General features: G+C 40.3%; 1 protein-coding gene and 1 long non-coding RNA gene across 2 annotated transcripts; both read right to left on the reverse strand.

Moving 5' to 3' along the window:
* Positions 1 to 785: 785 nt before the first annotated feature.
* Positions 786 to 17605, reverse strand: LOC121030242 (uncharacterized). Its single transcript, XR_005790131.1, has 3 exons — positions 17593 to 17605; positions 7335 to 7345; positions 786 to 896 (listed from the first exon to the last, which is right to left on the reverse strand). It is a non-coding gene; the product is annotated as an uncharacterized LOC121030242 (long non-coding RNA).
* Positions 17606 to 22644: 5039 nt separating this feature from the next.
* Positions 22645 to 23986, reverse strand: RPRM (reprimo, TP53 dependent G2 arrest mediator homolog). Its single transcript, XM_040475108.1, has one exon. The coding sequence runs from the start codon at positions 23559 to 23561 to the stop codon at positions 23232 to 23234; it is 330 nt and encodes a 109-aa protein (XP_040331042.1). The 5' UTR covers positions 23562 to 23986; the 3' UTR covers positions 22645 to 23231.
* Positions 23987 to 24348: the final 362 nt, after the last annotated feature.

Below are 24348 nucleotides of genomic sequence, written 5' to 3' on the forward strand. Positions count from 1 at the left end.
GATTCTGTGTCTCCCTCTCTCTCTGCCCCTCCCCCGTTCGCATTCTCCCTCCCTCCCTCTCTCTTTCTCTCACTCTCTCTCAAAAATAAATAAACCTTAAAAAAAATTTTTTAACATTTTTTAAAGACATGAAATAACGTAGTTGTTGTTTTGTTTTTTTACATACAACCACAACTATAAAGTAGAGGAGGTTGAGAAGATAGGGAAAAAATCTGCTTCTTACATAGTATGGGGCAATCTAATACACAACACAATGTGAATGTATCCTAACAAGTTTGCTAAGAAACAGCTCTCGTGTTTCATGCCACAAATACAACAATCTTCTCACTTAGAAAAATCAAGACATCGTTTGGTTAATAAAGCCTATTATTCCCCAGTTTCACGTTTGTCCTCGTATAGAAACTGTAAATTCATGAGAAAACGAAAATAACAAATTGTGTTATGGTATAAAAATCTTAGGAACAACAAATTACAAATATTGTTTTTTAAAAAAAACAAAAAACCTTTTCCTTCCCAGTATGTAAATATCCAGTTAATAAAATAAACATAATATTCCAGGTATAGAAACACTAGTAATTTGCTTATGAAAGGGTGTACTTGGTGGTAACATTTGTTTGTCTTAAGTATAAAAGCACTGTACCAAAAGAATCAGGCCATTGTTATTTAAAGTCTACTCCTTCACCCGGTTTCCTTATCTCTGTAGAAACTCATCAATTTCTATAGAATTTTGGCTATAGGACCAGGCCACAGGAAAGGTCTGAAATATCTAAAAGCTATTTGGTTGTAGAAAAGTGTTTTCTTGAGACTTGGAGGCAGTTATTTATCACTTTGCACTTAAAAGAATTCCTCCATGAACTTCTTTCCTACAGCCTTTAGAAAAAAGCCCAGGATCTGGGCTCTGGGAAGAGGTTGCTTCCAACGGGAACACCTACCAGGTGGGCATCCTTGCAGGCATTCTGCAGGTGGTACTGTTGAAGCTCCCTCAGCCTTGATCCTCTCCTTGGCCTCCAGCCTGAGCTGCTCCTTCAGGTGCTGCAGGGCATTCACACTGGCCCTGGAAGACACAGCATTAGTGCTGGGCTCTGAGGACAGGCAATTTCCCATCACTTTGAAGACAATGAACAAAATCTTTAACCTGACTTAAAAGTCCTACCTCAACCAGCTCTAGTGTACCTCCCACTGCTTCCCATGCCATGTGACCCCTTTCTCTTGCTTCAAAGAGAGGCAAAACAAGTTAAATTTCCCCTGCTACAGGGCCTTTGCACACACTGTTCCTTCTTCCTAATAAACTCTCTCCCACCCACTTGCATGGTTATATCCTACTCTTTCTTTTGACCTCAGTTTCATTTTTATACTTTGGGAAAGCCTTTCCTAGCCCCCTTAACCTGATTTTCCTGCTGCCGATGATCCCATGCTTCATATCTTGGTTACAGAAAGTAATTTTCTACCTACTCAGATGATATAATCTCCTGGTAAACACTAAGCTTCATTTCATGGAGCCCTTAAACATTTTTTTAATGTCTATTTATTTTTCAGAGAGTGAGAGAGAGACAGAGCACAAGCAGGGGAGGTGCAGAGAGAGAGAGGGAGACACAGAATCTGAAGCAGGCTCCAGGCCCTGAGCTGTCAGCACAGAGCCCCACACAGGGACTCAAACTCATGGACTGTGAGATCATGACCTGAGCTGAAGTCAGTTGCTCAACCAACTGAGTCACCCAGGTGCCCCTCATGGAGCCATTCTTGTATGCTATTGTATTCCCAACACCCATTTCAGTTCTTGGAAAAAGTAGTTGCTTGTTAAATGTTTGTTGAATCAAATGGATAATTCAATGAATGTTTTTTTCTTTATGCTATTCTCATATAAAATACTAAAATGGTATTCCTTTATTACGCTACTAAAAAGATCCATGAAGTTTGCCCCAACTATATTAGTAAGCATTATCATCCTTCTTTGAATATCACACAAATTGTAAGTTCCATACTATTGGCATTTCCTTGTTCTTTCTATTTGTAAAGGAGATATGCCCCTTAAAATCAAGGGTCCTACTGTACATATCTGTTGATTTACCTACTTTACTGCCTTCCTCCATCTTATGCTACATCTTGTGCCACAAATAAAATACTGCTAGTTTAGATTTGGTATTAAATAAATATTATGTCAGGGTTTTTTAAAGCTCATTAGAAAATTGGTAAAAAAAAAAGTTTGAAAAAACAACTGTGGTAGATTAATATCAATCTCTTTGGAATTTTATACGAACCTGACTTTGGAAGTTTAGAAAGACTATGGCAAAACACAAAGATACATTGAAAAGAGAAAAAGGCAGAAAAAATGTAACAGGCGAATGCCACCAGATGAACTAAGGATGGAAATATGAAAGTTGTATGGAATGGAACTTAAGGAAAAATTATTTGTAAATAAAAAGGAATAGTTTATATTGACTAAGATCCAATCCACCAAATACTTCTTGCAGCTGTGAATTCGCATATACTGAATAATAAAAGATCAACACAAATATAGTACAAACTGACAAATACAAGGAGAAATTAAATAATAATAATTTCAGGAGACTTTAACCTAAAACTCCTAGAACTGGTTATACACACACACACACACACACACACACACAGGAACATACACTCACATGCAACATTCAAAGATATTCAAAGTAAGTGGAAATTAACCAGTAAGGGAGATTTCACATCATTTGCTAATGACTTTGCGGTATTTATAGAAGTTCTTCATGTGCTAAGGTCAACAGAAGTTTCAATAACTTCCTAAAAGTACATATTATTAAAGCTGCATTGTGTGGAAATAAAGTAAAATAACTAGATAGCATAGTGAAAGGTTATCAAATCATTTGGAAAATGCATGAATTAATTTCTGAATAAGTCTTAAGTTATAGATGAAATCACAAAATTGAATATATGGAATATGTGAGGATACTCTACTAATCACAAAAACATGATATTCAGAAGAAAATTTATTGTACATATAACAATTTTAAAATTAAAATACATTTAAATATATAAGATGAAAAGAACATAAAAGTAAATAAATAAAACATAGGTAACCTCTATCACCAAAGGCACTTGATGCCGATGGTTTTATGGTGAATTTTGTCCCAGTCTTCAAGCACCCGAAAACTTATTTATGCTGCTTTCAAACATTAAAAAAATATAGACACTCCCAAAAGTTGTTCTATGACTTTAGTATAATCCTAAAAAACTAATTCTAAAGTTCAAATCTAAGAGAAAATATTCTAGAATTGCCAAGAATATTTGGGGAAAAAATGAATTCTGACTTGCCCTCACACATATCAGAGTATAAGAAATAGTTATAGTAATTTAAGCAGTTTGGTATTTTTTTTTAAATAGGCAAATGGATTCATTTGGAAGAATATATTCTAATTATCATTTCAAATCCACTGTGGAAATAGTATAAGATTTGAATATCTTTGAAAAGATATTGGGCCATAAGAGACTCTTAACTATAGAGAAGAAACAGGATTGCTGGAAAGGAGCGGGGTGGGGGGATGGGCTAAATGGGTGATGGTATTAAGGAGGCACTTGTGATGAACACTGGGTGTCATATGTAGGTGATGAATCACTAAATTCTACACCTGAAACCAATTTTACCATATGTGTTAATTTCTAATTAAAATTTAAATAAAAACTTGAAATAAAAAAAAGAAAAAAAAGAAAAGCTATTGGAATAATTTGGGGAAAGCATGTTAACATTCTACTTTACATCATGTCCAAAGAAATTCTGTAAAGATGAAAGATCTAAATGTAAGAACGAAATATAAAATAATTTCAAAATGGAAGGCTTTCTAACTAACACAGTTAAAAAAGGAAAGATAAATGGGTATGACTTTTCAGAAATATAAAATTTTTATATGGGGCAAGACACGTAAGTGATATGCTGAGAGAAAATATTTAACACATATCTAAAATAACAAAAAAATCATTACTACTAACAAAGAGCATCTATAAATCAGTAACAAAATGTCAAACAAATAGAAGAGAGGTAAATTTGAGAAAGAAGTGTACAAGTGTCCTGAAAACACAACCTCTGCCATACTAGAAATAGAAGTAATAAAAATTAAAATAGTGAGCTAATATTCTTTACCAAAAAGTTGGTAAAAATTTAATACATCTATAATATTCAGTACTAGCAAGGGTGTAGATAACAGGGCATACCTATACTTTTGGTAAGTGTGTAATTGGTAAAAACAAAACAAAACAAAACAAAACAAACAAACAAACAAAAACCTTTGGAAGATTTTAAATGTTCATACATTTCAGCCCAATTATTCCACTTTTAGCTATCTATGCACTAGAAATACTATAACGATGCATGTGGAAATATGTGCAAAGATGTTCACTGCAATGTTGTTTAGGTCACAAAAAAATTAGAAACAACCTGAGTGTCTATATAGTTAATAAGGTGCATCCAAAGGTGATAGTAGGAAGAGGAAACACAAAACTAAATCCTAGTACAACACTGGTGCTGACCACATAGAATGAATTAGTCAGAATGGACATGGGCCATAAATAATTAGCACAAGAACACTGCTGCGTACTGGCTTGATTTCAGCCATGGGTACGTCATTTTAGGCAGCTGCTTTTAAAATTGGGACATATTTGTAGGAATTACACTTGAAGGGCACCCATAATATACTACTGAAGGGAAATAGTAAGTTGCAGAATTGTCTCCAGATACTTAACATGATTTTATTTTTTACCAAAAATTAAAAGAAACAGAAAACCCACTGTTTATGTGGCAGAATGTGCTGCATATAATTTTCAAAATATTTTGAGATATTTAATAATTAATTCATCACATCTTAATATTTGTTATTTATCAGTTATTTACCCTTCACTGTATTTTTCTATATGCTTTAACCCTTCCTCTAACCAGCTGCTCTCTTTTCCTTCTTGCCTCTCAAAAGGGATGACATAGTGGACAGAAGAGGAAAAAAGAAGAAGTTGAGTTTGAATTTCACATGTTTACTCTGCCAGAAAAAATGGAAATGATGCAGGCATGGAGAAGAGATTTGGAGGAAGGCACAGTAAGGTTAGAAGATGCCACCTTCATCACTTCCGTTATCAAAGAGAAAGGAGGAAGACAGTTGGGGGTAAACAATGAGATGTTGATAGAAGGGGGTTTGTGAGGAGGAGACTCCTAATCCCATCCTTCAGCCATCCTGGGGCAAAGCCAGCATAAGAGTAGGGCAGGGCAGTGACAGCCTTCGGGGGGGATTTGAAGAACTGAAAGGAGGGTCCCTCTCCAGAGAGGTGGCTGTGTGGTGTGTCTGGGTAGATGGGTTTGAGTCAGCTTCACAAAGTCAGGACTTCCAGGGTGGTGCAGGAACCATGGTAGGATTCTTGTACAACCTGGGACATTCACAATTGTTATTGATGAAGTTTTGGGGTGATAGGAGGTTCGTGGGGTCCAGAGCTGACGGCCAAGAAACAATTCTTGATGACGTTTTTGGTGCAAAAAGGTGATTTTGTTAAAGCATGGGGACAGGACCCATGGGCAGGAAGAGCTGCCCTGGGGTTGTGACAGGTAACTCATTATATACCCTCAGGTCAGGAGGGAGTCAGGGATTGAGTAAGTCTCTAAGGAATTTTGGAAACAAGATTTCCAGGACCTTGAGGGGCTGGCTGTTGCTAGGGAAAGTGCCAGTTGTTACCATTCAATAAAACCTCAGTCATGAGACCCTTCAGATGCATATTGGGGGCCATAGGCTTGGAGTATGATTGCCAACATATATCTTGGGGCAGATGAGATAAAAGAAGTAGATTTACAGGATCCTCAAAGTTGGGATAATGTTAAGCTAAGATTCCCTTTTGCCCCCAGCATAGTGTCATCCTTGAGGCAGCTGAGCTCCTAGAAGGAGTTCACTCTGCTGGTCTCAAAGACTTGTCATTGGGCTATAGGCAGTAAGGGAATTTAATTCTTCATTTGCCTTAGTTTCCCACATTACCATGGCAAGCACTTAAACCCCTTTCCTTTGTTCTTGGGTAGCTAGGAGTGTCCCAGGAATATCACACATATTCCACCTGGGGTGGGGTGGGGTGTGGTGTGCCAGCCTCATCATTATTAGTCCAAGGACAGCACAAACTTAATACCAGAAGTGACCTAACCTTCAGAGGCTCTGCAGGGAGGGACCTCGATGAGTCTACCACCCAGGATCCTGTTGGACAAGAGTCAAGAAACCTTGGCACTGTGTAATGTCACAACCATGTGCTCAACTCTGAGGAGGGAGGTGAGGTGTTCATCAAGGAGAAGAGCTGATTCAACAGCATGGGAGCTCCTACAACATGCTAAGTGGTTGGGGCACCTGGGTGGCTCAGTTGGTTAGGTGACCGCCTTTAGCTCAGGTCATGAGATCACAGTTTGGGAGTTAGAGCCCCGCGTGGGGCTCTGTGCTGACAGCTTGGAGCCTACTTCAGATTCTGTGTCTCGCCTTCTCTCTACCCCTCCCCTGCTCATACTCTGTGTCTCTCTGTCTCTCAATAATAAATAAACGTTAAAAATTTTTTTTAAAAAATTAAAAAAAAAACATGCTAAGTGGTTGTAGAAAAAGAAAAATACCATTTTCTGTATGCTTGCATTTGTAGAGCGAAATTTGTACCTGCCCTTACCTGGATGTCTGTCTTGTCTCATTTTCTTTTATTTATTAGGTTTTTATTTTAATTCCAGTATAGTTAACCTATTGTGTAATATTAGTTTCAAGCATACGATAGAGTGACTCAACACTTCCATACAACACCCAGTGTTCATCACAACAAGTGCGCTCCTTTTTAAAACAATTTTTCTGATGTTAATTTATTTGAGAGAGAGAGAGAGAGAGAGAGAGAGAGAGAGAGAGAGCATGAGCAGGGAAGAGACAGAGAGAGACATAGACACAAAACCCAAAGCAGGCTCCGGGCTCAGCTGTCAGCACAGGAGCTGTGAGATCATGACCTGAGCCACAGCCAAAGTCCGATACTTAACCCACTGAACCACTGAGTGCCCCACAACAATGGCAGGACTTAATCCCCATCATCTATTTCACCCATCCCCCACCCAACTCCCTTCTGAGAACCATCAGTGTGTTCTCTATAGTTAAGAATCTGTTTCTTGATATGTCTCTTTATCCTTTATTCATTTCTTTTGTTGCTTACATTCCACATGAGTGAAATCATATGGTATTTGTACTTCTCTCACTTTCTTTAAATCCAAAACCCTATTGTTACCCCAACCCCCTGAGAATTTTTATGGAGCAGGTGGAGATTTTCACTTTTTTCCTTATAAACCTCTGTTATGATGAATTTTTTTTTACAAGGGCACACACTTCTTCTGTAATTAAAAATAACAAAGAAAATAATTGACATACACTCCCATGCATCAAACAGTAGCCTAAAAGAAATATCAAATTGGTTATTCAAGGTTAAATGTTTCCAAAGTAAGCATCCCTTTAATTTTTGGCTGCAAAAATCATTCATATTGTCTGCATCTAAATTTAATTGACCAAATAAAATAAATGAAGACTTTTTGTTTAAAGAAGACAGTGAAATGTGTTGGACCTGCTTCTTTTCATGCCCTATCACTGCTCAGCAATTGAAGCAACTATTAACTCGGCTTATGCCTATTAACGGCTGGATGCAGTCTTTCAGAATTTCCTTCCTAAGACAGCAGGGCAGAATCAATGGCAGTTTCAGCTCTCTTGAAGATTGATACAGGGTTGCAGTGCTTAGCAAAACCATGTGATCTTTTAATCAATCACTGAAATAAATCTATGCAACTGGTGTCGGGAACCAAAGTCATTTCACACTCACCTTCCCAATTCCCTAGAATCAAGGGAAATAGAATCCAAATTAGACTCACTGAGCCACACTACTGAGCCTCCACTCCCAAAGGATTTTAATATTTGTCACTGTTCAGAAGACTTGTCTTGCAGTAAAAAACAAACAAACAAAAAAAACAACGGAGGCTGGCATATTTATCTGTAAATATGAGAGTGATGGAGCATCCCTTATGGTCCTGGCTCATAAATAGGCTAAGTCAGAATATTGTTGCATGAAACCATAATCCCCAATCACTGGCATGTAAACAGTAGCTACATCTTTTCATAGGATACTAGAAAGGTTTTGCAGAAATCTTATGATTCACTCTCCTGACTCATTTTATTAAATATAAAATTTAATAAAATATTTCTACACAGAAGATTCTTTTTTATTCTTAAATATCTTGAGGAAAGAAGTTTCTCTAAAAATATCATTTATAACCTCACCTTCTTTACTTCTAGGAATTTCTTCCACGTAAAAATCAACTCTTGATTTAATCTACATAATAAGAAAGATGAGTGAACCATTGAGTCCAGAATGATAAAGAACTTAAAAGTAATTTAACCTTGCCCTGAAGTATTGTGGGAGCATTACATAGTGAAGAACAATGCAATGTTATCTGAGTAATGTTTTTAAGAGCTTTTATTAGCTGACCCACCCCAAATTCAAGTGTGTGTCAAAGGAGTGGCCACGTCCAGTGTTTCTCAAGTTCAGGACCAAAACAGCATCTTAAATCATCTTCCTGGCCTCTGTGTTTGAACATTTAGCCTCTCATTGAACACTTTGTTAGTTGCCTACAGTCTCACTGGGTACTCAGGTAGAGTAAGCAGCAGAAATGTACATTTCACTTGAACAGACATGGCTCTCAGCATGCTATAATGTATAAAACCTGGGCTGAAAGCATACGGGGGTCTTCATAGCACATCAGGGGAATGGGAAAGGAATAGGAAACAAGGGACCAGAGTTGAGGAGCTAACTCCATGGCAACGTGGACTCCAAAATGAGGGGATCCAGGACTCCTCCAAATAGGTTAGGAGTATGGTTAACTTGAGTTTGAGCTTGGCTGTCGTGAGTACACAAAGCATGTACTGTAAATGTTGGGACAAAATAGTAGTAGTTTCGAAGCAGCATTATGCTTTATGGAATGAGGTGGTGGCATCACAATTCTAGATGGTCCTAGCAACTACTAGGAGCATATCCGAACAGAGTTCCAGTTCCCTGAGAGAGGAAAGGTGTGGCAGTGTAAAACGATCAGTCCAGCTCTACCACACATGCCAAGACATTTAGACAGAAGCCATCTGTGTAGATTAGACAAATAAGTGGGCTTCAGAGGAAAGGTTGTGGTTCTTGGGACAAAGATTCTCAATGTGTTGAGTATGCCAGATATTGTAAGATCAATAAGATTCCACCAGCTGGTCCCCAGGAAGCCACTATCATACTCTCTAATCAGCTCAGAAACTGGGCAGAAATGAGTCTGGTTAAGGTCTGAAGATTCAGCAGAGCTGAGGAAGTCATGAGCACCAGTTGTCTATGTTAGTTAGACATTTGGGACCCTCTCCCACCAACTACTGTGCTACCAGGTGCCCCAGAGATATATGACATAGATAAACCACAAGATTCCTTCTAGGAAGCATTTTTCTCCCTGATCAGAGTTTAAGACAAAATAATATGTTATTTTTAAGTCTAAGTTTAAAGATGATTTATTGTCATTTCAAAGCATATGCTACTTTGTGTTTTATAAATGGAAACCAGGTGAAATGTATCCTTTGAAAGACATTCTCTGGGGCTATGTTTAATCAAACTCTAACACCCAGATGATGGCGTTCCTGGCAGAATTTCAAAACAAAGGCCACTCTGAGGACAGAGCATGTAATTATATTATAGCAAGGGGTATTTAAGCAAGATCCTAAGATGAGAATGCCAAATACAGTGACTTTGGAATACAGGACTGTGAGGTCACATGACTGTATGAAATTAGATCAGGGTATTTTTAATAGTAAGTTGTGTTTAGTTTAAGAGTGGCGTCACCTGGGAAATAGACAACTTGCGTCTTATGATTTCACAAATTTTCTCCTTTTATTTTAAAGCATTAAACCATTAAGAAGACATTTTACCAATTTTAAGTGAATAACATTTTCTTTAAAAAATTTTTTTTAATGTTTATTATTTTTGAGAGAGAGAGATAGAGACAGACAGAGAGCAAGCAGAGGAGGGGCAGAGAGAGAAGGAGACACAGAATCCGAAGCAGGCTACAGACTCTGACCTGTCAGCACAGAGCCCAACTAGGGGCTTGAACTCAGAAGCTGTGAGATCATGACCTGAGGTGAAGTCAAATGCTTAACCCACTGAACCATGCAGGTGCCCCCCCGCCAAGAGACTGATTTTTTTTTTATTTTTTATTTAATTTTTAATTTTTTTAAATGTTTATTTTTGAGAGAGAGAGACAGAGTGCGAGTCAGGGAGGGGCAGAGAGAAAGGGAAACACAGAATCCAAAGCAGGCTCCAGGTTCTGAGCTGATGGCACAAAGCCTGATGCGGGGCTCAAACTCACAGACCACGAGATCATGACCTGAGCCAAAGTTGGATGCTTAACCGACTGAGCCACCCAGGCACCCCCAACAGGGCTCATTCTGATTCAGGATGTATGAGTGGTCTCCTTCTCAGTGAAACTTACTACATCCTCTCTTTCCAATGGGATGAACAGAATCAATCTGCTTTCAGAAAGGTGGTCTTCGTGTCTCCAGTGTGTGTGTGTCTACTAGGAATGTCTCTCCCATCTGGAAAGATCTAGCCTAAAACATTACTCTTGTTGGAAAACTAATTAAATTTTTTTTCCTTAGGAGGTAGACTATGGTATCGTGGAAAGACACTTTGAAATTTTGACAGCACACTGGCAAAAACTTCCTACCCTTCACATCAGGGACTGTGTTCTTTGCAGGGCTATGCAGATTCTGAAACACAATGCTATAATTACAGGCCTGGATTCTGTGTGTGTTCTCAAGCCTTGAGACATCAAGGTATTAAGTTTTCTTTCCCAGAATAAATGCAATGTTTCTTATATCTGATTATTTAGTGTGACAGAGACCACATCTTATGCTGCATTAGAAAGAATGATTTATCCGTTAACACCTTTTTAGCTATATAGTAAGGAAACAAAATCCTGTTAAATCCGTGAGTCCATACCTCAGGGATCCTTTTGTTTTGGATAAATATGTGCCCCAAGCTAGCTTAATTTTCCTTTAGAGGCAGGGAGCTTAATGTAAGAACTAGCCTTTAAACTTGGAGAAAGCTGACAGGCTATGTCTGCACCTTCCTCAGTAAAATAATTTCAAAGTCATTTTGAGTGTAACTTCTGGACAAACCAATTAAGAGTGGTGCCTTAAAAAGTGAGATCAGAAACTTAACAATATTTATGGCCAAGATGTAATAGAAGATGATTTTAGCACAACGGGCAAGTTGTAAGAAAAGGCAGGCATCCGAGTGAGAAAAGAGGACTCAGCCTTCTGATTTGTACTCCAGGTCTTGCTACTTCTGCCAAAACCCTGTAACTCCAAAGTCCCTGATCAGGCTGCTGCTCTTTCTGGCCAGACAGCAAAGCCTCCCGCCAGGTGCCTGCAGTCTTCTATCCAAAAGGGAAGAGTCAAGAATAATGAAAGCACAGGACTAGAAGGCACCTCAAACATCTAGTCTATTTCTTGAATCTCCTTTGTAATATCCCTCCTGAATGGGCATCCAAAAATGGAATTTATTCTCTCCAAAGGCAGTTCACTTTACATTTGTAAGGCTCCAGCTATTAGAAAAATCTTGCTGGTTAAGAGTTGACCTCTCTCTGTGTGTGGCTCCCTCTGCTCACTGTTGCCAATTTTCCTACTTGGGCGTATACTAAACACATATAATTCTTCCTGTTTATGTCAGTTCCTCAGATATTGGAGCACAGCTATTCTATTATTCCTGAGGCTTCCCCCTCCTTTTCTTCAATGGTAAACACTGCTACCTACTCCTTTGACCGTTTTTCATTTAACATGATTTTAGAACCCTTGCCAGTATAGTTGCTTTCTTTGAATACATTGAGTTTGTTTACAACTTAACAAAAAATGGTATTAGGACAGAACCACTCTAAGATTGGAATAATCAAGAAACAGAATAGAGCTGGCCTCATACCTGCCCCTACTTCCATCAATGCAGGCTAAGTTCAATGTTTTTCTTTTCTTTTTTTTTGGTTATCTCAATATTCCATTGACTTGTCTAGCCCTTCTTTTTGAAAAACAGCTTACATCTTTTGTATTTGTGATCTGTATTTTCCCCATTCTATACGTGCACAGCTGTTTTAGACCCAAGACAGGACGTTGTATTTTCCCAGGTTAAATTTTATCTTGTTAAAGTCAGATCATTGCTCAAGTCTCTCAGAATCTTTTAGTTTCCAGGTTTAGTCAGTCAATATATTTTCCCTCTGCTCTTCAGTTTTCTCACAAATGAGAAGAGAAACTACCTCATAAGATGGTTGTAAAGACTGTGTGATCCAATACATGAAAAGTGCTTAGAAGGGGAACAAATAGTAATAAGGACTCCATAAAGTAAATTATAATTTTGTAAGCTAGTGTAGTGTACAAAAGTGTCTCATAACTTTAAAGGACATTTGTTGACATCAAGCAAATGAGCCCTGTTTTAGAATAAAATAATTTAGTCACAACTATATTATAAGCAGAGTTTCAACAAAAAATTGTTTAAGCAACATAAATGAACACTAGAGACCTTGGTGGTTATAGAATTCAGGGGAGAAAATCGTTTTTTAAAATCTCTATTCATTTCCAAGTCAGAGGGCTATATAATTGGACAAGTTGAGGCTCATTTGAATTGCCTCCTAAACCCACATTCCCACCTCCTAGAACCATCTGCTACTAGCAAACTCTAGATCTACCAGAATGATAAATTGCTTTGCATCTCCTCTATGTGAAATCATTACTCAAAGCTGTAGGGGTGGATACAAGTTTTCAATGACACAGCACCGTGTGTGAAAAAGTTGAAACTTGCCCCACTGTCAATCTGACACCAGAAGAATTAGCAGGATAACATTCAGGAGGTGCTCTTGGTTTGTGATGTCTTAGATCCGGGTTCACCTCTTAGCGCAAGAACATTTCAGCTATGTGACCTTGGAATAGCTACCAACCCTCATTCCCTCCATTTTTGCATTTGTGGGAGTGGGATATTACTTCTAAAGATGTAAGGAGTTTGAAGTAACATGTGTACAGTACCAACTATGGTTAATATTAGCAGCTATTAGTCATTGCTATGAATGGATGATGATGACGACAGTAATCAACAAGAACTTTTTGATGCCTACCAAGTTTCTATGAACAGAACTTGAAAATCTGCTATGTCAATAATACAATACAACTAGAAGACAATAGGAAGAAGAGAAGAGAGAAAATAGGACTATATTATACTGTGATTACGTGCTTTGGAATCAGTGTGGAAACAAAATTCTCTTAAAATAATAACTTTTCATTTCATAATTGAAAACATAGGATAGAAGAAAGATAGTCTTATAGAATGGCCTAATATTATGGCATTATAATTTCATTGAAACGTGGAAATATAAAAAAATTATAACTTCATTCAACCTTTCTTTTTTTACCTCTCTCTCTCTCTTTTTTTAAATGTTTATTCATTTTTGAGAGAGGAGAAAGAAATGCAAGTGGGGAGGGGCAGAGAGAGGGAATTCCAAGCAGGCTCTGAGCTGACAGCATGGAGCCTGATGTGGGGCTCAAACTCACAAACTGTGAGATCATGACCTGAGCCAAAGTCAGATGCTCAACTGAGCCACCCAGGCATCCCTCATTCAACTTTTCCTAAGCGACTGATACCTGACAGGTAACCCACGCTCTAAAAAGACAATGCCCTTGGTGGTCATAAAACCTTTCTTATAGTACTTCTCCAATGTCTAAGCACTCTTTCTGAATCCCTTGAATTAAAATTGAAAATATTTTTATCTCAAAAATCATCGAATCATGGAACATTATTAATATTTTTTTGTCTACACAACACATTAAGCATGAAATGAAACTCCATATCAAAGAGTGAAGTTTCCACCTTTGAATAGCTTTTCCTTATCTCAATAGTCAGTAAAGTCTTTGCTTTGTAGAATGGGGAATTAGAATACATTTAACAAATGCAAAGAATTCAGCAAAATTTAATCTCTGTATTATAATATTTGAGGTGTGCAATCTCATACAAAGGTAAATATGGGTTTAATTTTGAAGTAGATGTTTATCCCAAAGCCAAAGGAATATTTTAGTAAATTCTCCTTTAAAATGGAGAATACAGAGGCCCTGGATGGCTCAGTAGGTTAAGGGACTGACTCTTGATTTCAGCTCAGGTCATGATCTCATGGTCATGAAATCAAGCCCTGCATAGGGCTCCACACTGGGCATGGAGACTTCTTGGGATTCTCTCTCTCCCTCTCCCTATTCCTCTCCTCACTCCCCTACTTCTCTCCTTATCTCTCTCAAAAATAAGTAAAAATAAAAATAAAATAAAATGAATACATTTCAATTGTAAATTTTCAAATTTTCAATATTACTATTTGGTTCTTTATATATTATTATTTTAAAATGATGTATCTTATATTTACCACGGTTAATTGCCTTGACATCCCTAAAAGTTTCTACTTATAAATCTTCTTAATGTTAGAGAACTTTAATAAAAGAACATTAAAAAAAATTATTATTCACTGAGAGGATATAAAAAACTTAGATATTTCATTCTTTTAAAATAAAAACCAAGCAGGCCTTAATATAGATCTCAATTCAAGTAAATCAGGGTAGTACATGTTTTACTGTGTCAGAGTGAGAACAAGATTTTGTAGACCAACGTGTAATGAAGTATGCCCCCAATGGTCAAATGTTAAGGTGTAAAAAAATTACACACCAAATACCAACTCCCAGAAATTATAACCCAAAGTGGGATCAGAAAGCTGGGCCAGCTCTCTGGGTTAGGATGATTTCAGATAAGGGACAATTTAGAAACAGAATAAAGAAGGATTCAAAGAAAGGCAATAAAAATATCACATGTACTTACAGAGAAACAGCATTTCTAAGGAAGATGGGTCATGAGAGAAAGTCCATCAAAGTGAGTTTGTCAGATCGACTTGGAAACGCTAAATATTTTATCTATCCCATAGAGAGCGAGAAAGCTTAGAAGAGAAGTCCTGCAGCAAATAAATTTGGTTCATTTTGTTTAATAATTGATCATAGTAAAGATTTTCTTAACATAAAATTTACCATCTTAAGGACATTTTTCTGCCCGGCGAGACGTAGGGTGGGCAAATGATTTTATTTTCATAGACAAATGGGGATGTCCGACGACTGGCTGAAATTCCTATCACTGGGTACCAGGTGGTGGCAATGCCTGCCCCAGAAATCCAGGCTACTACCCAGGGCTTGTGCAACTACATCAGCACAGACACAGAATCATGAAAGAAATGTAAAAAGGCTTCTGAGCCTTGCTGAAAGATAGTTGATAGAATAAATGGTTTTTAAAAGAATACTAAGTTAAGAGTCAGGAGCTGTAGGTCCAATTACTTGACTCTACCAGTGTCTAGTTGGTGTTGGTTCCTTTGAACTAGGTGAGAATCATTTTAGGATATCCAGCAGCCCTGTTGCTTCTTCTGATAACAGACTGAATCTCTTCTGTGAGGACTCAGGGGCTTGTGGTTGAATAGAACTGACCCTTCTTCCCTGTGTTCTCTCCCTCTCACCACAGGAATGGCAGTGACCGAGGACACCTTGCTTCCTCCAACCACCCCAGTCACAGAGATTTGTTCAGGGATAAACACATGGTCCAAACTGGGCTAGAGTTCGCCCAGGAAGAGAGTTTCTTTCTGCTACAGTCATTAGACGGGTAAGATGTGAGTGTGGGCTTGGGGGGGGGGGGTCTTTTTTTATTCCCCTTCTCTCTCTAGGTGGAAGAGCTTTGCTGAAAGAAGGAGATTGTGGAAGAATCAGAATGGCATGATACATCAGCCTCTTGTGCAGCTGAAGTAGCTGTACCCTTGGTCTTGCAAGTCCCCTGAGTCAGGAAGTTCAGCATCTTACTTAACCTTAGCTTGAATAGGGTTTATGATGATGGCAACTCAAAGAGTCTCAATTAACGTAGTGCATTCTGGGTTGAACATTTTGTAAATTTAGAAGATATTTATGTTACTCAGAACAAGGATACATTCTTTTCTTAGCTCATTTATGAAATGTCAGGCAGGGAATTTCACACTTGATCCTTTTTGTTAATTATTCAGGCCTTGAAAATTCATGGTGGGGGAAATGAATAAAACATGTATTCCCAAGATGAATTTGTAGAAAAATATAGGTAGCCTCAAGAAATTCATTTGGAGCTCTTTCTTTAGGCCTTCCATATTCATGCTTATCTTGAGCTTGAATATATAATGTACAGTGAGCCTTATGTATGCTACCTGAAGGCATGGGAAAAAGTCAAATTAAGTTGTTTGAGTAGTCCAGGCCTTCACATTAATTATAGAGAATAGAGAGTACTTCATCTGTAAGGGGAAAAGTCACAAGTATGTGTATCTCATATGTAACTAGATCTCCATAGACACAAATCAAGCAGAAGACAGGATGGGATCACAGAAGGCCTCTTTAAATTCCATGATACTTTGCACTCACCTTCCAAGGTCTAAGTTAGTAGCTAGTGCAGAGGCATGCCTATACTAGATACTAAATAATAAATATTTATTGATGATAAAGATAAGAAGATCAGGCAAGGCTTCTTTGACCTTTGGATATAAGAAAATTGAGCTAGCTATATATAACAGGATGCTTGCAATAGTGAGAGACTCTGCAGAGGAGAGAGAAATGGAGGAGGAATTAACAATTTTTCACATTCTTCTTTCATTGCCTAGCTCTTTCACCTGGTAGTCTTTGATCCTTTCTTAAGTCTTCTAAATGTACAATTTCCTAGTTGCCATTTTGAGAATTCAGAATCGCCTGTAAATTTCTAGAGACTTAATAGGTTCTTCTTGTTTTCATTGATCTTCTTCAAATTTAGGGTCCTTTCTCATTTCTCTTAACTTAGCATTTAAAGATTTTTAAGCTTGTGCAATATATAATCTTTGACTTTTCTGTCCCTTGGGGTTTTAGTTTTCTTTTTTTCTTTCCAGTTCTTAGATGAAGATTGAAACATATATGTCAAGATAGAGATGTATTGTAAGACTCTAGGCACCTTGCATAAATCTTATTCACTCAACATTTTGGGACTATTGCAACTTTTCTATGCGTCATTTTATTGCAAACAGATAGTATAAAACAGCTGGAGAATATGTGATGCTTACTTACAGTCTGCAGTAGAATGGCTATGTTTCATCAGTATAAAATATGGGAGACAGAGTATGTAAGTGCACGTGCACCTGCCTTAATCAATACTATTTAGAATATGAACTACATGATCCTGCTCAATTTATAGGAAAATAAATACAGCAAAAGAGACACTCCGTATCCCAGAGGGATTCTTTTCCCAAAGTAATCAGACATGTGGAGTCTTGGTCTGATAAAAATCAATGAATCTTTCAAGGCAGTATATCTTTAGATGTGGGTGAGGGATGGAGTATATAATGAAAGAGGAATTGGTGAGGGCAGAAGGCAAATATGAAAAAAAATCTGATGAGAAAAACTAACATTTTCTCCTTGTAATAAACTGTGCCAACATGGAGGCTATAGTGTAAATATGTATGTATATTCATATCACTCTGAATTCCAGAAATAGTAAATAGGAGCAATTTCTTTATTATTTGACTCTTTGGGGTAGTTCACATGCCTTCCCTCCTGTGTGTTTATCTGTGCCTGTGTTTTATGGCTCAAATGAGTAGGAATCATCTCATTGTCTCAGTAATAACTTGTAATGTATCATGTATACATGAGTGCTTGACAAACACTATCTGTTTGACTGGTGAGTTTGGAAAATATTACTGTATAATGGAAACTAGTTTTACAATGGGAGCAGGGCAGAGTTTTGTTCCAGCATTATCACAGATAGCTTGACCTTTAATGTATTGATCACTTTGTGCCTGCATTTACCCACTCAAAAAGTATTTCAGCAAGCCAACTCTTACATATATCTAGGGATGGAAACGCCCTTCAAAAAATAATAAATAGGTCAATGAGTATATGTTTTTTTTTTTATTCTCATTGAGTATATATTATTTAGGTTAGAAGCAAGCCACTGTTGGTAAGCTTACTGAGACGTATTTAAAAGTGCATCTAGTTATCTTTGTAACAGTCCTTGTAGAAGCTCCCTCTGAAATCTTTTGACTTCTTCAAATATAAGTAGTAAATTTAGACTATTCTATTATGATCACCATAAATGATACATGACTTGCTAATAATATTACCTACTTTATTTTTTCCTAAACTGTAGTTTCCAAGAATTTTTAAACCTAAGCTGATGCTATAAATTTGATCCTAGACTTTGAAACATTTTAAGCATCTAAAGCAGTACAAAAATATTTGGAAAGGAAGACTGTGAGATTGGCCATGGAGGCAATTAACCATTGAGAATTTAAATTCAGAGATTAGGAAACAATTACTCTTGTTGGAACTGACTTTAAAACATATCCCATTTGAGCTATTGTGCACATATCTAAATGGGATTTGGCAGGTGGATAAAAGATTTGTTGATTCCTGTTTTGGGGATTGCTGTAGACTTGCAGCTTCAACAGGCTTTCAAACTAGGTTTGAGTCTTACAGAACAAACTGAACCCTGGAATCCTCTCCTGGCATTGCAAAGCCCCCCCCCCCCCGGGCAGTGATAATAGGCCAAGGCTAACGAAGGCTCTAAACTGCATGTGGAACAGCTGCTGTGTGCTGTCACGGAGGCTCAGAGGGGAAAAATGCTTTGGGGGAGAAAAATTGGCTGTTGATTTGTCTTCAAACACCCAAGAAGTTTCTGTAAACAACAGCACGTATTATCCTGAATGTGCACGATCTAGACAAATCGCTTGCCAGTTGTTTCCTGTTTTTGTTCGATGGGCTTGCTTTCATTGTGCCATCCAGTGAGAATATAGAGATCCGGAATATTTAAGGCACTGGTGAGATGACGTGTGCTCCGTCAGTTTATAAACTGCTGTCTACCCAGGCCTGGTTGGGTGTCTGAAATTTTGCTTTGATTATTGCAAGTAACACATTATGAGTCAAAGAGTACTTGACTCTGGGCAATAACATGTCTATGCAAAGGACCAAGATTGCAAAGATAAAATATATTTCTAAGGTACCTCATAAAGAGATGTATGGAACATCTTAATGGACAAGGAAATGTTAAACAAGCTAATTCAATAGAACCATAGAATTGGAATGTCCTTATAGAATTCATCTTTTTCATTTCAGGGATAAGGATACTCAGCTACTCAGAGACTGGAACAAAGCTTTCCTGCATCATAGTCCAGTATGTCTTTCCCTTTCCACTCTAATTAGTGCAGGAAGACACAGTCACAGGACTGACTCTGGATCCAAGGAGAAGTTAGGATGGCTCAGAAATCAATAATCATGCACAAGACCTAAGACAGGTGGATGACCTTTATATTTTGACTTCCCTCAAACACCCTTAAGGTGTCCAGAACTCAAGTTCTTAATACATTTTCAGAGAGAGTGGCAAGGTCTATATTAAAATCCTAAGAAAAATAACATTTATCAACAATTGGCTAAGCCCCTCAGGTGGAGGGCACTCAGCCTCAGTGGCATCAGCGGTTGTCTTCACAGCCTGAGAGGGGTTACCACCCTGCTAATCTACTTGCTGAGTCTCACAAAAACCTCTCTCTGCTCCTGCTGTATTTCCAGAAGGGTTTCAGGAAGTATAAGATACCTCCCCATGGACTGTGTCCGAAGCAGCAAGCTTTTACAGAAAGCCGTCTCTCTCTCTCTCAGGACTTCCCACTAATTACCGACCAAATGGTGGACCTAAGTGTGGGATGATATAATCTGCCTGTTTGCATCTTTCTGTCTCAATTCCCAATCTCTTAAGGCAGAAACTGTTTTCTCAGGCAAAACAGATAGTGACTTTTAAAACTCACTTGCCTTTACAGCATGACTGTGGGAAAGGATAAATGCTCCATACACTCTGGGCAGGATTAAAAAGTTTCATTTAATGTATTTGTAGAATCAGAGAGAGATGGAGCCAAAGGCAGGGTGAGACAGGGAGTGGTGTGGGACAAAAGAAAGTGGTTGCCGTGTGGCCATCAGGGAATACGGAGTGTAAAAAGCTTCTTGCACACATCACCTCATCTATAAAAACCAGAACCACTTGGCATCTCTCGAAGTAACAAATGGATCTAAGGGCTGTGGAGAAGAGTTGTTGGCAGGAAATGGTCCCCAGGGCTATGATATTTTCAGACTATGTGCATTTCCCTATAAATGCATAGATCATGGATTACATAGCTCTGTTCACATATCTTTTTTTACCTAAGGACTAAATTTTGCACGTTCTGGTTTGTCTGACAATCACAATTTCTGGGAGCAAGAGAATAAATTTGGATAGTTGAGGTAAGGAGAAACTAAATTTTCTTTTGCAGGGAGGAGGAAAGAGGTATAAAGTAGTATTAAGAGGAACAAGTATGAAGGAAATTGTATTGCTAGGGGAGATGGTAGGAACAGAATAGCTTGGGCAGGCCCCTTTTTCAATTTTCAGGACTTTGGCTTTCAATGGAAATGTCTGTTCTATACAAACAAGCGAAAATGGACCCGTAGGTGTGAAACCTTTCTGTCTGAAACTCGCTAGAAGCATGCTCCTTGCACAGCAGAACACATAGCAGGATTCCTAAAAACTCTGGCTGATTAGTTTTTGATTCCAAATCGATTTCCACCAGAGCACTGAATTCACTGATGGGCTAATAAATTTGTAGGAATACGGAACCCTCAGCAGATGTGGCAGCCACGAAAGAAACCCGAGTTTAATTTTAAACGTCTGGTTTGTCCCAGCGAGAACGGGTTGCTGTGTTTTGTTTCTCTTTGAAACATGGAGGCAGCAGATTAACTTGGTGCCACAGAAACTGTCTACTAAAATAAAAAGCCTGCATTTCCTGTCCTATCCATTAGCAAAAGTAAACTGTCTTCCATGACTCACCCTTAACTACATGTTGACTCTGCTCCCCTCCCCAGATACAAAAAACAAAAACAAAAACAAAACAAATAAGCAAACTCTTACCAGCTGCAAAGACAGGAACAGCAGGCAAAACTTCCCAATCCTTTTCTGCAAGCCTGCAACCTACCAGCATTCAAAAAACCATTTGAAGTCATAATTCCTGGCAAGATCTGAGAGTGAAATCCACACGTAATAGGGATAGGATGTTAAAGGACACTCAAGCCTTTAGATCCCCATCTTTGACTCAATGGACATGTTTCCACCAGTTGTGCTTCTTCCTGAGTAAATGGGACACATTATTTTTATTGAATTTTAGTCAGTCTTGTATCTGCTGTTGTGAAGTCTTGCATTGTATAGTATAGTAGAGGATCCTTTATGTTTTTGAAAATATTTAGGATCCTAACCCCCAAGCGTGAATACAAGCTGCTCTAACCCTCTTATCAAGTTTAGGCTTGAAGTTCTTGTATTGTATGGGTTACTTTCACATTCACCGTTTTCTAGGCTCTTCTTTCCATCACTGTTCAATTTCTAAGTCCTAAATGTGCCTCCCACCATCTGTAGTTCCACTCCAGCCCATCCTTCCCAGTTTGGGTTGTAATACTCACCCCCCACCCCCACCCCCACAGGACTTCAGGACCTTGGCTAACTCCTCTGAACCTTTTTATCTGGCCTGGGGTTGGGAACTCCAAATGTAAAAAAAGCAGATCGAGTTCCCCTTTTAACCAGGCCTTTTCCCTAGAAAATGTAATATGGCAAAGACAATGCATGCCGTGTTTTAGTAACAGTGTTTTACCTCAGGGAGACTTAGCCTCATTATGTACTTTAGCAGCTACTTTTCCTCACATTTATTCATTAATTATTTATTGATTCTTCGGCAGCATCCCGACGCCCTCTTGCTGACGTTGGTCAGGGGCAAGACGCCCTCCCTGAAGGCTGGCCAAACCATCTCTTCCCTTCATTAGCGGTGTAACCCTGTGTTCTCACTAGAGCCCTGCACGGAAGTGTCATGTTCCCCGCGGGGGCCTCCTGTTGTCTGTCCTGGCTCAGAGAGTTGAGCCTAAATGAAATATAAAATATTAACTGTTAGAGAAAACAAAGGATGCTCCTCCAGCATGGCTCCTGTGCCTGAGGCTTGGCCACGTCTGACTAGTCCCTAGGCCTCTCCGTCTTGCCCACACCCTCGTCCCTCCTCGGGATCCACGAGTTGAATTGCAGCTCTCCAAAGCGAATTCCCTGGGCCTGTAACCTGACTCCTCACCACCACGCATTCCCTTCTGCCCAGAGCCCAGAATGACCACCAGGAAGCCAGGAACAAAACACTTAAATGTTGCGTTTATTAAGGAAATGTTAAATACGAAAAAAAAAAAAAAAAAGAAAGAAAAAACTCAAAACTGTGTCATGAATGTCAAGAGCACTTTTGTGGCGTAAACCGTGCAGTCACGAGCTACGAGTTCTATTCCAAGTCTTCGCCCCGGCACTAGCTAGGGCGTTAACCACCTCCCCACCCCCCCCCCCTAACCCCCCCCCCCCCCCCCCCCCCGTTGCAAATTCAATAAAAGAAACAAATCACCCAGTTCACATTCGCAGGCTCCCCCTCCCTCTACCCCTTCTCCCACGACAACAAAACTCTAACCCCAGGCAGGCAAACAGGCCACTAGGGCAACAAAGGACTTATCAAATATTTGTATTCAAGCAAACAAACACAAAATCCCTTAAAACGGCACGTTACAATCAATCAAAGGTATTTATAGTCTCTCCCGCCAGGGCTGGGAGGAGCGGGAGAGAATGGGCGCGAATCCTGACACTGATTTGTGTGTCCCCATTAGTTCTGTTGCGTGGCGTATACACCGGTCACTTTTCGGGCCACCAGTCAATCGGTGCCGCTGGGTCTCTCCCCTGCCCGCCCTCTCCACCTGCCCCGAGAGCTTGGCCCACCTGCGGTGGAGGAGGGCCGTCGACCGGGTCGGTCCCGCCGCATCCCACGCTAGCGGCAGCTTCCAAAGTTCTGCGCCCTAATTGCCCTCTTCTTGCCACTTGCTGCTGAGTCCAGTCAGGGCGCTCTCCTCCTACTGCCAGGAATGGGGGCTTTCAGAGGGCCAGCGAGAAACGGGTCGCTTCATCCCGAAAGGCAAAAGTCGAGAGAAATAATTGACTCCGACAGGTTTGCTTCGCCCAGTCTCGGATGGTGAGGGGCGCGGCCGGGCTGGCTAGGTGGGGAGGCGTTGGGGCGGCTGTCGCGGAGGTGGGAGGGCCGGTCAGTAGGGCCCCACGACCACCGCCTCCACCTCCTTAGACGGTCTCCGGTCTTTCACCAGGAAGTTGATCATGCCCTCGGACTTGATGAGAAGGTTGCAGCCAAGGAAGAAGATGCCAAAGACCACGGTGAGCGAGAGCACACACATGACGGCGATCTGTACCACGCGCATGATGTACAGGCTGCGCTCGTCCGGGCCGCCCTCGGCGAAGCCGTCGTCGGTCACCACCGACGCCTGGGTGCAGCAGCGCACGGCGCGCTCCAGCGCCTCGCTGCTGTTGGCCAGGAGCAGGCCCGCCACATCGGTCTGGTTGTCCAGCGCTGGATTCATCGCGGGAGCCGGCGAGCGCCCGGGGATGCGCCGGTCCGAGGGGTGGGAAGGCGCTAGGGTTGCGAGAGGAATGGCAGGGAGCGGAGCGCTCACTTGCAGATTTGCGCGCGCCGGGGCTGCTCGCTCTCTCCTTTCCAAAGTCCCCGGGTCGTGGGACTTTCCCAGGAGCCTTTCCGACGCACGCCGCAGCTCGGCTGGTCCGAGCGCCGTCTGCTCCTGCCGGGGCGGTGCTGGTTCCCGGCGCTCGCTCGACTGGGGGCTGTTGGAACTTGGCGGGGCTGGGCCAGTGGGGCCGTGGGAGGTGCGGCGGCGGCGGCAGCAGCGGCGTGGCTGCTCTGAGCGAACAGCGGCCCCTTCCGGCCGCACCGCGGCTCTGCGCCGCGGCCGTTCGGCAATGGGGGAAGCAAAGGGGCGAACCTCCTTTCCTTGCTTTCCTTGCTTCGCCTCTTTTCCAACTCCAAAGACGAGGCAGAAGTGACTGTACTTTTCTGGCTCGATGGATGATTAAAGAGTTTCGGTTGGGGGAGGGGTTGCGATCAGCTGAAAGTTTCCGAAGAACTGGGTCACACCATCTCGGCGCGCGTCCTTTCCCTTCTGCCCCTCTCACCTCTGGGCGGATGGAAAGTGGCGACGAATCGCAGGTGCCAGATGGTGCTTGCTAAAGCGCGGGCCAGCCGCCTGTGCTTGATTCCGTCTTGCCTGCGACAGAGTTCTGGTGGAGTAGGGATGATCTGGGAGGGGTGTGTGTGTGTGTGTGTGTGTGTGTGTGGATTTTAGGAAGAAAGAA

This window comes from Herpailurus yagouaroundi, unplaced genomic scaffold (assembly GCF_014898765.1).
Source record: "Herpailurus yagouaroundi ecotype Mexico unplaced genomic scaffold, PumYag 140, whole genome shotgun sequence".
In the NCBI taxonomy this organism is placed as follows: domain Eukaryota; kingdom Metazoa; phylum Chordata; class Mammalia; order Carnivora; family Felidae; genus Herpailurus; species Herpailurus yagouaroundi.

Bases quoted from the DNA above. Each gene is read 5' to 3' on its own strand.
- RPRM (XM_040475108.1), bottom strand. From the start codon at position 23,561: ATGAATCCAGCGCTGGACAACCAGACCGATGTGGCGGGCCTGCTCCTG.